The sequence below is a fragment of the Bidens hawaiensis genome, unplaced genomic scaffold (assembly GCF_021521415.1).
Source record: "Bidens hawaiensis isolate Kalapana, Puna unplaced genomic scaffold, B.hawaiensis_p1.1 tig00067857_1, whole genome shotgun sequence".
NCBI lineage: Eukaryota > Viridiplantae > Streptophyta > Magnoliopsida > Asterales > Asteraceae > Bidens > Bidens hawaiensis.
In genome coordinates, this window is record NW_027502032.1 from 23,157 (window position 1) to 35,963 (window position 12,807).

A 12,807-nucleotide genomic window follows, 5' to 3' on the forward strand; every position below is an offset into this window, starting at 1 on the left:
GAGTTACAAGCAGATATGGACTAAAGATTTTGATTTTTGATAAACAATGTATACCAACCAATACAACAAATGTGGTGTACAAGGAAGTTTTTTACTTATTTGTAACACATTTGTGTAACATTAGTGATGTAATTTATACTATTTTAACGTAAATTGTAATTGTATTAATAATATATGATCATTTTGTTAACGGAATTTTATTTAATGGCTAGAGTTTAAAATTTTCATCAATAACCCGTGTAATACACGGGCCTTAAACTAGTACATTATAAAATCATATAAAACGAGTTGTTTAATGAAATATAATAATAATAATAATAATAATAATCATCATCTAATATTTGACAAATAAATATCAAAATGAGATGATAAGATATTAGTTGTTTGTGTTTGGGTTGCTATCACTTTCATGGTGGTGGCACTTTCACATGTAGACAATAATCCTCCTCTTCCACAAGTCAAATCCATTCAAACCAATAAACAAACGAGTCTGGATATATTGATTCTTTCATTATTATTATTCAATTCTCAAGATTCAATCAACTACAACTACAAGCTACCCACGTTCTGTTCTTTCTTCTCTTCTTCCATTTCCATATATAAAAATAAAAATCTCACCTTTAAACTGGGTTATCATTTTCTTGGACTCAATCCCACCAAAACCCCATCTGGGTATCTCAATTTCGATCCAAAAATGGGCGTTTGCATCAGCAAAACCAAGAACCCTTCAAGACCTGATCTGGGTATTCCTTACAATCACAGATCCGACGAGCCAAACATCGTTTACACCAAGTCTCCAGCTCCGGCAGACCAAATTCCGGCCAAGAAACCACCGCCGGCACCTAGTCCCAAAAGGGTGTTCAAATCAGACTCAATTCTTGGCAAACCGTTTGAAGATGTGAAAGAGTACTACACCATGGGTAAAGAATTGGGCAGGGGTCAGTTTGGTGTTACATATTCTTGTACTCAGAATTCAACTGGTCAAAAGTATGCTTGTAAGTCAATAAGTAAAAAGAAGCTGATTACTAAAGGTGATAAAGAGGATATGAGAAGGGAGATTCAGATTATGCAGCATTTAAGTGGTCAGCCTAATATTGTCGAGTTTAAGGGTGCTTATGAGGATAAGCAGTCTGTGCATTTGGTTATGGAGGTTTGTGAAGGCGGTGAGTTGTTTGATAGGATTATTGCTAAAGGGCATTATAGTGAAAGAGCTGCAGCTGGTATTTGTAGATCAATTGTGAATGTGGTTCATGTGTGTCATTTTATGGGAGTGATGCATAGGGATTTGAAGCCTGAAAATTTCTTGCTGTCTGATAAGAGTGAGAAGGCTTTGCTAAAAGCAACTGATTTCGGGTTGTCGGTATTCATTCAGGAAGGTATTTTCTTCATTTTGTTTGTTTTGTTTTTGGATCTTTAGATGGTGATTCAAGAATTTAATCATGAAAACTTGTGTGTGAAGTTATGGTCAAATGAGTCTTTTATTTATGTGTCTTTACCTTTTTTGGCACTTTTGATTTGATCTGTTTGATCTTTAAGAAGAATTATGCTAATTAGGCCATTTGATCCTGAAAAATTCTAGCCAATGAATCCGTTAGTCCTGCTAGATTGTGTGTTAAGTTACGGTTAAATCATATTTTTATATATGGATCTACAAGTAAAGTTTTGGTAGTTAAGCCATTTTAACCTACAAATTTGTGTTTTATCTTAAGAAGAATGTCAAATTAGTCTTTATATATGGATCTTGAAGTAGAATTCTAGCACATTAAATAAATACGCTTTTACACTGCATTCTCGGGTTTAAAATACAAGGAAAAGAAATGATGAGATTGGATAGAGGAAGAAAGGAAAATAAATTATATACTTAAAAGGCATTCTCGAGTTAAAATAAAATAAAAGAAAAGAAAGTGTTTATTACATTCTTGAGTTAGATTGGAAGGAAAAGATAGGAAAAAAATTTGTAACTTTACAATTATGTCCTCATAGCAACATGGAAAAGAGAATTAAGATGAGGTAAATTGGTAATATGGTAATGAGATATAAACTTTCCTTCACAATCTGGCCATATTTGGCAGGAAAGTTTTGAAGGAAAAAAGGCTTAACTTTTCCTTCCATTCTCTTTCTTTTCTTTTAATGAAAAAACTCAAGAATGAAAAAAGCAAAATTTTCTTATCTTTTCTTTTCCAATCCCTTAAATAAAAAACTCAAGAATGCAATGTTAAGACTGTGTGTTATAATACGCGGTTGAATCAATCTGTCCATGGATTTTCGAGTAGAATTTACCAAAATGACCCTTGAATCATGCAAGATTGTATCTTACAACAATTGGTTAAATCAGTCTTTATCCACAGATCTTTTAACGAGTCTTTACCCTTTTTACGCCTTTGAGTTATCTGTTTTTATATATGGATGTTCAAGTATAGTTATGGCAATCCGACCAATTTAATCATGCAAGATTGTATTTTTATTAGTGCCTGCAAGATTGTGTCTTTTTATTATTTGTTAAGTCACTTTTTATCCATGGATCTAAATTGTATATTTTAGCAGACAAACCTGATATGTTTTCGTATTTGTTAATTCAGTATTTATCTAGAATCTTGAAGTAGATTTCCAGCAAACGAACCCTTCGGTCTATCAAGACTCAAATTCTAAATAAAATTTTAATTTCTTGTTTGGGTTACGCAAAACGCATATTAAATTTCAGGAAAATCATATCGTGATATTGTTGGAAGCGCGTATTACGTTGCGCCAGAGGTATTGAAGCGTAAATACGGAAAGGAAATAGATATATGGAGTGCAGGAGTAATGTTGTATATTTTACTCAGTGGTGTACCTCCATTTTGGGCTGGTAAGTTGCAAATCTCACCAAGCGGTGTTTTGGTCGGTCAAAACTGGTTTGCTGTGTGACCCGCAGCCATCTTTTGACCATTCTTTATAAATAGTTAATGCATTCATTGTGGTTACAAAAAAAAAAAAAAAAAAAAAAACTATAGTATTCAAAATTGATGATATAACTCTTTGAATCAAATAATAATGAGATTGTATAAATTGAGTGTTTGGAGGCTTTCAACATGTTTGACCCATTAGGGTTCTTCGTTTAGCTATTTCTATTTGACCTGGTTGAGATAAAATTACTAAATTTAATTTATTATGATTACAAAAAGATAACAGGTATTCAAAATTGATGACCTAAATCTTTGAAATAAAATATGTGAATGGCTTTTAGCATGTTTTATCCATTAGGGATTTAGGGCTCTTCTTTTAGCTATTTCTAATTGACCCATTCATTAGTAAACGGGTCAAAACTACTACTTCTAACTTATTTGGTTACGAACATGAAGATTGGACCGGTCTATTAAAGGGTCAGAACAAGTCCAGGTTGGAAGATGTCATTGTTTACTACGGACCTTTAATCTTTCGTCCATATTTTATTAATAATTTACGTGTAACTTATGATTACATAAACAGTGTTAATATCATAATAATCTAATTGTTTGAATAATAATGATTAGGAGGTTGTATACATTAAAAATGGGCTGTAATATATACACAACCTTTTCTCATTTCATGCACAATAGTAATATGTTTTTAGACAATATTAGCCTCACGCCACATAAGTGGTTAAAAAAAATTAATAAAGATGGATAAAGGCTAACTGTGCCCATTCATATATAGCTGTGTATAAAGTACAAAAGAAAAGCTGTATACGAATCATCTCACACTAAAAGTTGATTTGAGCAACTTTCATCCTGTTTGACCCATTGACCCGTTTGACCGGTTCTTCTTTAGCTATTTCTATATGACACTATTTAGTAAAAAACACAACTCAATTCTACACAATCATATGCTAATGGGTAGATGATTTTTATCTGGGTTTCATATGATCATAAACCTAAAAACGCCTACCAAATTGCAGAGACCGAGAAAGGAATATTTGATGAGATTTTGAAAGGAGAGATTGATTTTGAAACTGATCCGTGGCCATCGATTTCGGCTAGTGCCAAAAACCTTGTGCAAAGAATGCTCACACTTGACCCGAAAAGGCGTATAACTTCTGCTCAAGTTCTTGGTATGATTAAATTTTGAATCTTAATTTAATTTGTGAAAATCTTTTACATGTCATAAAAATGATTTTAATATTTTTTTTTGCCTTTTTTTTTTTTATTTTAGAGCATCCGTGGATTAGAGAAGATGGTGAAGCATCCGATAAGCCAATCGATAGCGCAGTTCTTTCAAGGATGAAGCAATTCCGAGCTATGAATAAACTCAAGAAACTTGCTCTCAAGGTTTTTCTTTATTATATTAGCTAAAATGGCAGGTTGGGTTGGGTTGGGCTTACCCGCATTTTAAAGTTTTTTAAACTTTTTCCCAATTTGAGTTGACTAAAATGCATGTAAACAAACCGAACGTTCAGTGAACCGTTCGACGAGAAGTTCGTTCATGTTCGTTCATTTATTTAATGAACGGGCATGAAAATAAGTTTTTTGATCACTTAATTAAACGAACGAACATGAACACATGTCCCGTTCCTAAACTTCATTTATGTTCGTTCATTACGATTGTTTGTTTAAATATTTATTTAGATATACTTTTTATTATATTTTAAAGTCCTTGGTTTGATATCTTTGTTCACTTTTGAACTCTTGGTTGTAATGATGATAGTATTTTAGTCTTTAATTTGGATATTTACATTTAACTTTAATTGGTATTCATTTATATTTTGTTCTTTTCATTTTCATTTGTGATATTTATGTTCATTTGTGTTCGTGAGCCATTTGATGAGCATAAAAGAACCCGAACATGTTCATATTATTAATGGACAAACACGAACAAGACAATTTGTTTGTGTGTTCGATTAAAATTAAACGAACTAACACTAACAAACCTCGTTCAGGTTCGTTCGGCTTGTTTACATGTCGGCAAATAGACTTACATTTTAGGCATATGGGTAAGGCGACAAAATGGACGGGTTGGTTAACGGGCCAAATATATCGGTTGGTTTGGCCTGAGGCAATTGCTGTCCTTTCATTTTATTTTTTTGAATGGTTAGTGTGTGAAATTTGATTATGGAAATTATATTGTGTAAATGATGATCTAATTTTTTTTGAAATTCAGGTAATTGCTGAAAATCTATCAACAGAGGAAATCCAAGGACTGAAATCGATGTTTATGAATATGGATACGGATAAAAGTGGCACGATTACCTACGAAGAACTTAAAACCGGGTTGGCTAGACTCGGGTCAAAACTCACCGAGTCAGAAGTTAGACAACTTATGGATGCTGTAAGTTGGTTTGAATTTTTCTTAAGATCTATTCTTTGTTAAAAACCTTTTCTTTTCTAAAATTAAAAAAAATGAAATTAGACTTTCAAGATAGTGATAATAGTATTTTGGAAACTTGAAAATTGAACTTGAGTTTTTAAGATTTTAAGATTCTCTGTTAAAACATTTTTCAGACATAAAAATGAAACTGTATCTTCATGATTCATTGAATTTTCAATCATAAAAAAATGAACTTGAATTTTCAATGATAAACAATGAACTTGAATTTTCAAGATTTAAAGATTCTTTGTTAAAAAATTTTCAAACATAAAAAATGAACTTTAAATATACAAGATTTGAAGAGTTTTCTATTAAAATAACATTTCTCAAACATTAAAAGAAGTTATATTTTCAAGATTTAACGATATTATTTTACAGGCGGATGTAGATGGAAATGGGTCGATTGACTACATTGAGTTCATCACAGCAACAATGCATCGACACAAACTAGAACGTGAAGAAGATTTGTATAAAGCGTTTCAGCATTTTGATACAGATGGCAGCGGGTATGTAGTTAATATGTTAAATATTAAAACAGTATTATTGAAAATTGACTTCTGATGACTTCTACCCCTAAATGGGTCGTTCACTCGTGCTCCCGTATTGGTGGGTTGAAGCTGAAAATTTGACACGAACCCAAAAATTGTGTCTGACACATGAACCTGAACACGACATGGGATGACACAAACATGGGCTGTTTAACCAAATAAAATTATATTGTTTTATGTTTTGGATGTTAATAGTCTCAGAATAACAAAATTTACAACCAAAGATACAAATCTATGTAAAATAGTTGCATTTTAGAAACTTGATACACATTTCTTTTTTATCTTTCGAGTTTTGGCATAAAATACCCAATTATTACATAAAACATATTTTCTCAATTTATTATAAATAAAAACACGGGATAAATGTGTCAACACTTGAACCTATCAAGTTGACGTAGTACGACCATGACTTGTCACACTAAACTGAGGCCCTCTTCATGTTAGATGTTCACCGCATGAACGTAAACGTGTTTATGATGGAATTTTGCTCATAAAATGAGTTTTATGAACTTAAATGTGATCTATATTCAGATTTATTACAAGAGATGAACTGGAAACAGCAATGAAAGAATATGGAATGGGTGATGAGGCAACCATCAAAGAGATTATATCAGAAGTGGATACCGATAACGTGAGCTCTCTTCTTTAAATTTATTTATTAAATTTCAATCTAAATGAAATCATTTTATTTTTGCAGGATGGAAAGATAAATTATGAAGAATTCTGCAACATGATGAGAAGTGGAACACAAGGAGGAGCAAAGCTGTTCTAATACAGTTATTTTGTGATTAAAAAAGACCCGGGTTACTTTAACTGAATGAGATGTTATGAATCTTGAACTCGATCCAATCGAAGTCCATGAATGTGGTTCAAACAAGTTCTGGGTTTGTTAGGTTGTTGTTAGGGTTTGAGCTTGTATTTTCTTGTGGAATTATGTAAAAATATGCACAAATGTTCTGTAATCATATTTCTAGTTTCGAGTGTTTGGCCAAATTTTCAAATTATGATACTTTTAATCTTTAAAGTTTGAATGTCATCTAGTTTTTTTTTCCGATTAAATATCCTTTATAAATAGCATAGACAATTACATGTGACGGGGTGAAGACTCAAGAGGGTTTATTTCCGCGGGAGATTAGTAGGCCGGTGCATGGTGTGAAACTTTTGGGTGGTGCTATCAGTAGAAACGGGGAGTTTATTAGTGGTTTGGCCCTCAAAAGAGCAAAACGTGCGGTTGAGCTGATGGAATGCCTCAAAGGCCTTCGTGACCCTCAAAGTGAACTCCTCCTGCTTCGTTCGTGCATGGAGGTCGCTAAACTACTGTTTGGGCTTAGGACGTGTCGGCCTCCCTATGTCGGAGGAGCCGTCTCTGTTTTTGACACGGGTCTTTGGAAAGCGATCGAGGACATTGTGGTTTGTGGGGGTGCCTTTTTTGGGGACCTCTAATGGAGGTTAGCTTCCCTCCCAACCCGTTTTGGGGGGTCTTGGGATTGGCTCGGCTGAGGATGCCTCTTCCTACGCTTTTGTGGCTTCAAGGGCCCAATCTTGGGTTCTTCAAGACCACATCCTTCGGGAGTGTGGGGGTGGGTTGCTTGACTATGATTATAAGGGTGCGTTAGATACCCTGCATAGTTCTCTTCCTGATCATTATCTTGGCAGTTTCTTCATTAAAGACTCCGCCCCTCCTAAAGCCCAGAAAATTTTGGCGAATGCCTTATATGGTGAAATCGTCAAGATAGTTGAAGAGAAGTTCGCTTTGTCCCCGCGGCAGCGAGCTGTGTTTGAGTGTTAACGTGCCCCTCATGCTCACGATTTCCTGTCAGTTGTTCCCATTGAAGGTTTAGGGCAACGTATGTCGGCAGTGAAATATCGGGCTATCCTCAAATACCGGCTGATGGTACCCCTTTTCCAGGTTGATGACCCGTGTCCCGTATGTCGGAAGGCTTGTTTGGATTCTTTTGGGGAGCATGCAGTCCATTGCAAATAATTACCGGGCTTTAAATATCGACATGATCTAGTTCGAGATGTGCTTTACAACGTCCTTAAGCGGGCCGGGATCTCGGCAAAAAAGGAAGCCCCAGTAAACTTCTTGACCGACCCTTTAGATGGGAGATCAACCCTACGACCCGTTGACATTCTTGTTTTTGGATGGGAAGGAGGTAAGCACGCGTGCGTTGATTTGACAGGTGTGTCCACCCTCGTTGGGCTACGGGACCACGGGTTTGTGGTGGGTCATGCGATAAACAAGGCTGAGGCGGGTAAAGTAGCTAAGTACGAGAAAGCTTGCCTTGAGAATCAGCACGTGTTCGTACCGTTTGCTTTTGACACCTTTGGCGCTCTCGGACCTGACGCGGTTCGGTTCCTTAAGCGGGTTCAGCAGGTGGTCAGCAGTAACTCCGCTAATGCTAAGGGGAGCGTTGTGTTTAGTAGGGTAGGGTTTGCTATTTAGAAGGAGGTTATCTAGTTGATTTAAATATGGGTGTTTATCAAAAGTTTGAACATTTTTATTTTAAAAATACAATTTTTTGGACATGGTGAGACTTAAGTTATATTATTTGATGTATTTTTGTAAATTAACAAGAAAACACTTGTCAAGGTTTCAAATGCCACATGATTGTACAGCAGGGGGGACGAAATTATGGGAAAAAAAGTCATGGAGAATTAGAGATACCAAATTAGACATTAACAAGACTACTACAATACTTAGAATCATTTTTTATTACACATAAAAATGTAAATTAAAACCAATATTAATCCACAATATTCTTCTAATTAGCCTTTTGAGTGGCTTAATTGTAACATCCTACTTTTGGTTATAATAATAAAAGAGAATTTCGTTTATGCAATAATGTGTCGTGTATCGGTTTAGATGATAAATTCTAAGAGGATGAGCTTGGACTTTAGAAGATGGAATGAGAAATGGAATGGACCTTAGGTCTATGGGCTTAAGGGAGTATAAATACCTCTTAAACCCTAAACCTTTTCATTTTTATCCATCTACACCATAGCCTACACCATCAAAAACACACATAAACACCATCCTATATCCCGATCCAAGATCCGAAGGTGAAAACCCAAGCTTGTTGGTGCTAGAACGTGGTGATAAACCAAACCAATATCAATATTAGATCGTGTTCGTAGATCAACTCGTTAAAGGTACGTTTTATAAAGAAACACATGTTCGTCTTGTTTAGAATCCCTAGATCTGTAGATTTGATAAAAACTAATCAAACGAAACGATTCCCAGTAAAATCCGTTAAAGTTTGATAGATTAATGGGGGTAAATGAGCCGTATGTATATATGATCAAATCGCACAGTGTAGAACGCAATATTTGGGTGATTAATGGATTGGGTTTTGTAGGCGAGGTGAACCCGAGTTCAATGATACCAAAATCATGCTGTATCGTCACGATTTGAGGGATTAATTGCAGATCTAATAGGGTTGGCTGCGTCTGTTCTTATCAATTTTGACTTTAACCCCTTAGTCAAAGTTTGGATAAGAACAGATGCTAATTCGTTATTATGAACGGATCAAGATTACGAATCGGGTAATTTGTTACTTGCCCATTCGTTATGTTAAGATAACGAATTAGCTCACCCAGTTCGTTATGTCAAGATAACGAATCAGGTGATTTTTTACTCACCAATTCGTTATGTTAAGTTAACGAATCAAGTCACGTCAAGATAATAAATTAAGCTAACGAACTAGGATAACGAACCAGGTCATGTTAAGATAACGAATTATGTGATTCGTTACTCACCATTCGATATGATAAGATGACGAACCAGAATAACGAATCAGATCATTGAAGACAACGAATCAGTTAACGAATCATGCTTAATTCGTTATAGCGAATGAGTTAGCAAACTGGATAATAATTTAAATATCCTAATTGAAAATGTGTTAAAACAGTTAATGAAAATAAAATTTTTCCAAACTGATCTGGCAGCTTAACTGAAATAACCCTTATAATAATAAAAAAAAATAAAAAAGAATAATAATACTAATAGACAAATTAATAAGCATGTAATGATATAATAATAATAACATTAATAATAATAGTACATGTATAATAATATAATGTATAATAATATGTTTGCTCAACAAACAACTCAAAACATATTGGTAAATGAAATGAACAAAAATAATAATAATAATAATAATAATAATAATAATAATAATAGATTGTTTGAACATGAAAATTCCAACCGAGTCAAATTATTATTTAGTTTGCTTGTACTGATTTCCTAAATCAAAAGAAAAAGAAAAAAAAATACAATAATAATATAAAGACAAATATATGTGAGAAAAAAAATGTATTAAAATCTTTTCTTTTTGTTCACACATGTAGCCAGATTACTTTGACCAAGGTAGTCTTGAGATTCCCTTTCAATGATTAAATAGATATTTTCTATTTTAACTTCAACTTCTTAAACGCAAACACCATTCACACCACTCTTGTAATTATTACGCCCTGCAACCAATTTCTTCCCTCCTACCTAGAGCATGATAACTTTCCTGTGTACACCATACCTTTCACTCAATGTTTATTGAACCCTCAGTTTAAATACTTACAATTGCTTCATCCTAGCTCACACAACATTTTATACATACTGGTTACTTCTTTTACATTAACATTTTTACCATTTCCGACCGACCGGTTCTTAGGCACCAAACGTAAACCCAAACCCACCTTCGCTTGTCTCCACCCCCTACCGTTGTTTTCAGCCGATCACCAGACATCACTGACTGCTGCTGCGGAGTTCTCGCCAACTGCCACCGTAGTTGCCACCGTGGAACCCCAACGGCGCATGCTGCAGGTAGCCCTTAACTCCTCCGTATATGTTAAAACTCAGTACGGTAACTAGTTCGTATTTGAATATCGTTTTATTGGCATATAGAAAACCATTCTATCAAGAAAACATACCAGCTCAGTAAAATCTTTTCTCTAATTTTGTAAAGAATGGAACTGTTAATTCATTTTTAATAATCAAATGTCACATTTAATTATGAATAAGCTCCTTGGCTCATTTGTAGACAACAACACACCTCTCACTGTTAGGTTATGGGTTCGAACATGGACTGTCACACAACTCCTTACGTTGTTTTGTTAATTTTGTTTTTGCTCATGTTGACTCACTTAGACAACCTAGTTCTAGTCCTCATGTGTTATCCATAAAATAATATGTTTAAAACTAGACTTGGATAAATTATTCAGTTATCAATAATTTAATAATACTAGGAAATAAAGTGTTTGTGTTCTTCACCAAACGTAACTATATATAGTTTTGATATGTTAAAACAGTTTTTTTTTATTATTAATTAAATATGTTTATAAGGAAAATTTATTAAGACTTGTAACTAAACTTATATTGATATAATCTGCCAACTTATTTACCAGCAATATCTATGAACCCAAGTTATCGGATGAATACAAAGTGAATATAAAATGAAAAATGTTAAATCTCATCGAACATAAAAATACTTGTAGGTCATCAAACATTAAAATAAATAATTCCAACAAGGTTGTTAATTGCCATTCAAGGTACGGATCCTAACCCCCTCATTATTGTTATTATATTCGTTTGTCATAAACCCTGTTGATATCATATATAAACTCCTTTGGAACTCCTAATGTTCTTTGACAGCTCGATTCATTTGGTCGTTCATTCGATTCATGTTCCGATTGTGATTTGTTATTTGATTTGATAGCATGCGATATATCCTTTATGATATTGTGCTCATTATCGCATGTTCCGATACTAATTATAATGCTATGGTTATTATTTATGGTTTATTAAATATATGTTATGATTGATTGTGCTCTGTTACCCTAAGTTCTAGCTTCTCGTGGAGTGTCCCACGAGCATGTTGTTGTGGCATAAACAACATGTGCTCCTACCGTGACAGGGAGATTAGTTCACGGTGTCTCTTATGGGCAGGTGTGGCCCATAGCTATTAGGAGGCGTATGGATCGGTCCTAGATATGCTACGGTTTCTGCTACGGGAAATGGTTGTGGGTATGCCAACCCGCGCCATTTCGTGTGATTGATATACAGGAGTAGCTACCTGTATATCGTCACGTATTATATGTTTCTGTCGGGCTCACGGGTACATCTGTAAGATACGATTTGTTTCTTTGAATTGCTCTATATCGTATCGTATTACTGATTATGTTTCAGTTGCTGTTATATTACTGATCATGCTATAGCTTATGTTGTTAATTACAGTTGTCATTGTTATTTTTAGCCTATTATTCCGTACTGGGCATTCGGCTCATTCCGTAAACTTTTCCTCACATAGGTTCACAGGTTACTCTGGGCGGGATGGAGAGAGTGAAATAAAATAGTAGGATGCTATCTGAAGTTGCTAGTTATCTGTGAAATGTTTAAATAATATGTATTTGGACCTTATTGTTTTGGACTACTGGCTTGTAACTCTGACTTTTAAGTAAATGGAATTATGTCTTATGTTTCTGATTATTGTAAATAGTGACACGTCAGCCCATTCCGGGTTGGGGTGTTACATTAACCCCAGCCAGGGGCTCTGCCCCTTGGACCCGCTAGGGGCTGCCGCCCCTAGAACCCCGCTGTCAGGGGCGTTGCCCTCAGACCCCCGGTCGTTGAGGGTTATAACTAAACTAGAAACGTGATATGAGTAGTTATAGTTAATTGATACGTGTAATTGTTATACAGTTAGTCGCGCACAACTATGGAAAGGAATAACCATTAACGATTAACGTAACCGAGTTCAAGGGAGTTTCTAGCTCCATTTCCTTGTTATGTTTTCGGGGCTGTGTGCATACTCGATGTGATAGTTAATACACTTACCTTAAATGGTAAGTGTATGCTATGTATGATTTATGTGATATATATTATGTTATGAACGTGATTGAAAGCTTGTCGGTGCGTGAACGATCTTCGGATATTGCACTTATTGAC

General features: G+C 34.7%; 1 protein-coding gene across 1 annotated transcript; it reads left to right on the forward strand.

Annotated features, from left to right (window-relative positions):
- Positions 1–513: 513 nt before the first annotated feature.
- LOC143605082 (calcium-dependent protein kinase 9-like) lies at positions 514–6,871 on the forward strand. Its single transcript, XM_077081331.1, has 8 exons — positions 514–1,376; positions 2,702–2,845; positions 3,914–4,066; positions 4,168–4,283; positions 5,113–5,280; positions 5,698–5,825; positions 6,399–6,498; positions 6,565–6,871. The coding sequence occupies exons 1-8, from the start codon at positions 695–697 to the stop codon at positions 6,637–6,639; spliced, it is 1,566 nt and encodes a 521-aa protein (XP_076937446.1). The 5' UTR covers positions 514–694; the 3' UTR covers positions 6,640–6,871.
- The last annotated feature ends 5,936 nt before the right edge of the window (positions 6,872–12,807 follow it).

Bases quoted from the DNA above. Each gene is read 5' to 3' on its own strand.
- LOC143605082 (XM_077081331.1), top strand. From the start codon at position 695: ATGGGCGTTTGCATCAGCAAAACCAAGAACCCTTCAAGACCTGATCTG. The intron at 5,826-6,398 runs GTATGTAGTTAA...ATCTATATTCAG, and splicing joins TTTGATACAGATGGCAGCGG to ATTTATTACAAGAGATGAAC. The intron at 6,499-6,564 runs GTGAGCTCTCTT...TTATTTTTGCAG, and splicing joins CAGAAGTGGATACCGATAAC to GATGGAAAGATAAATTATGA.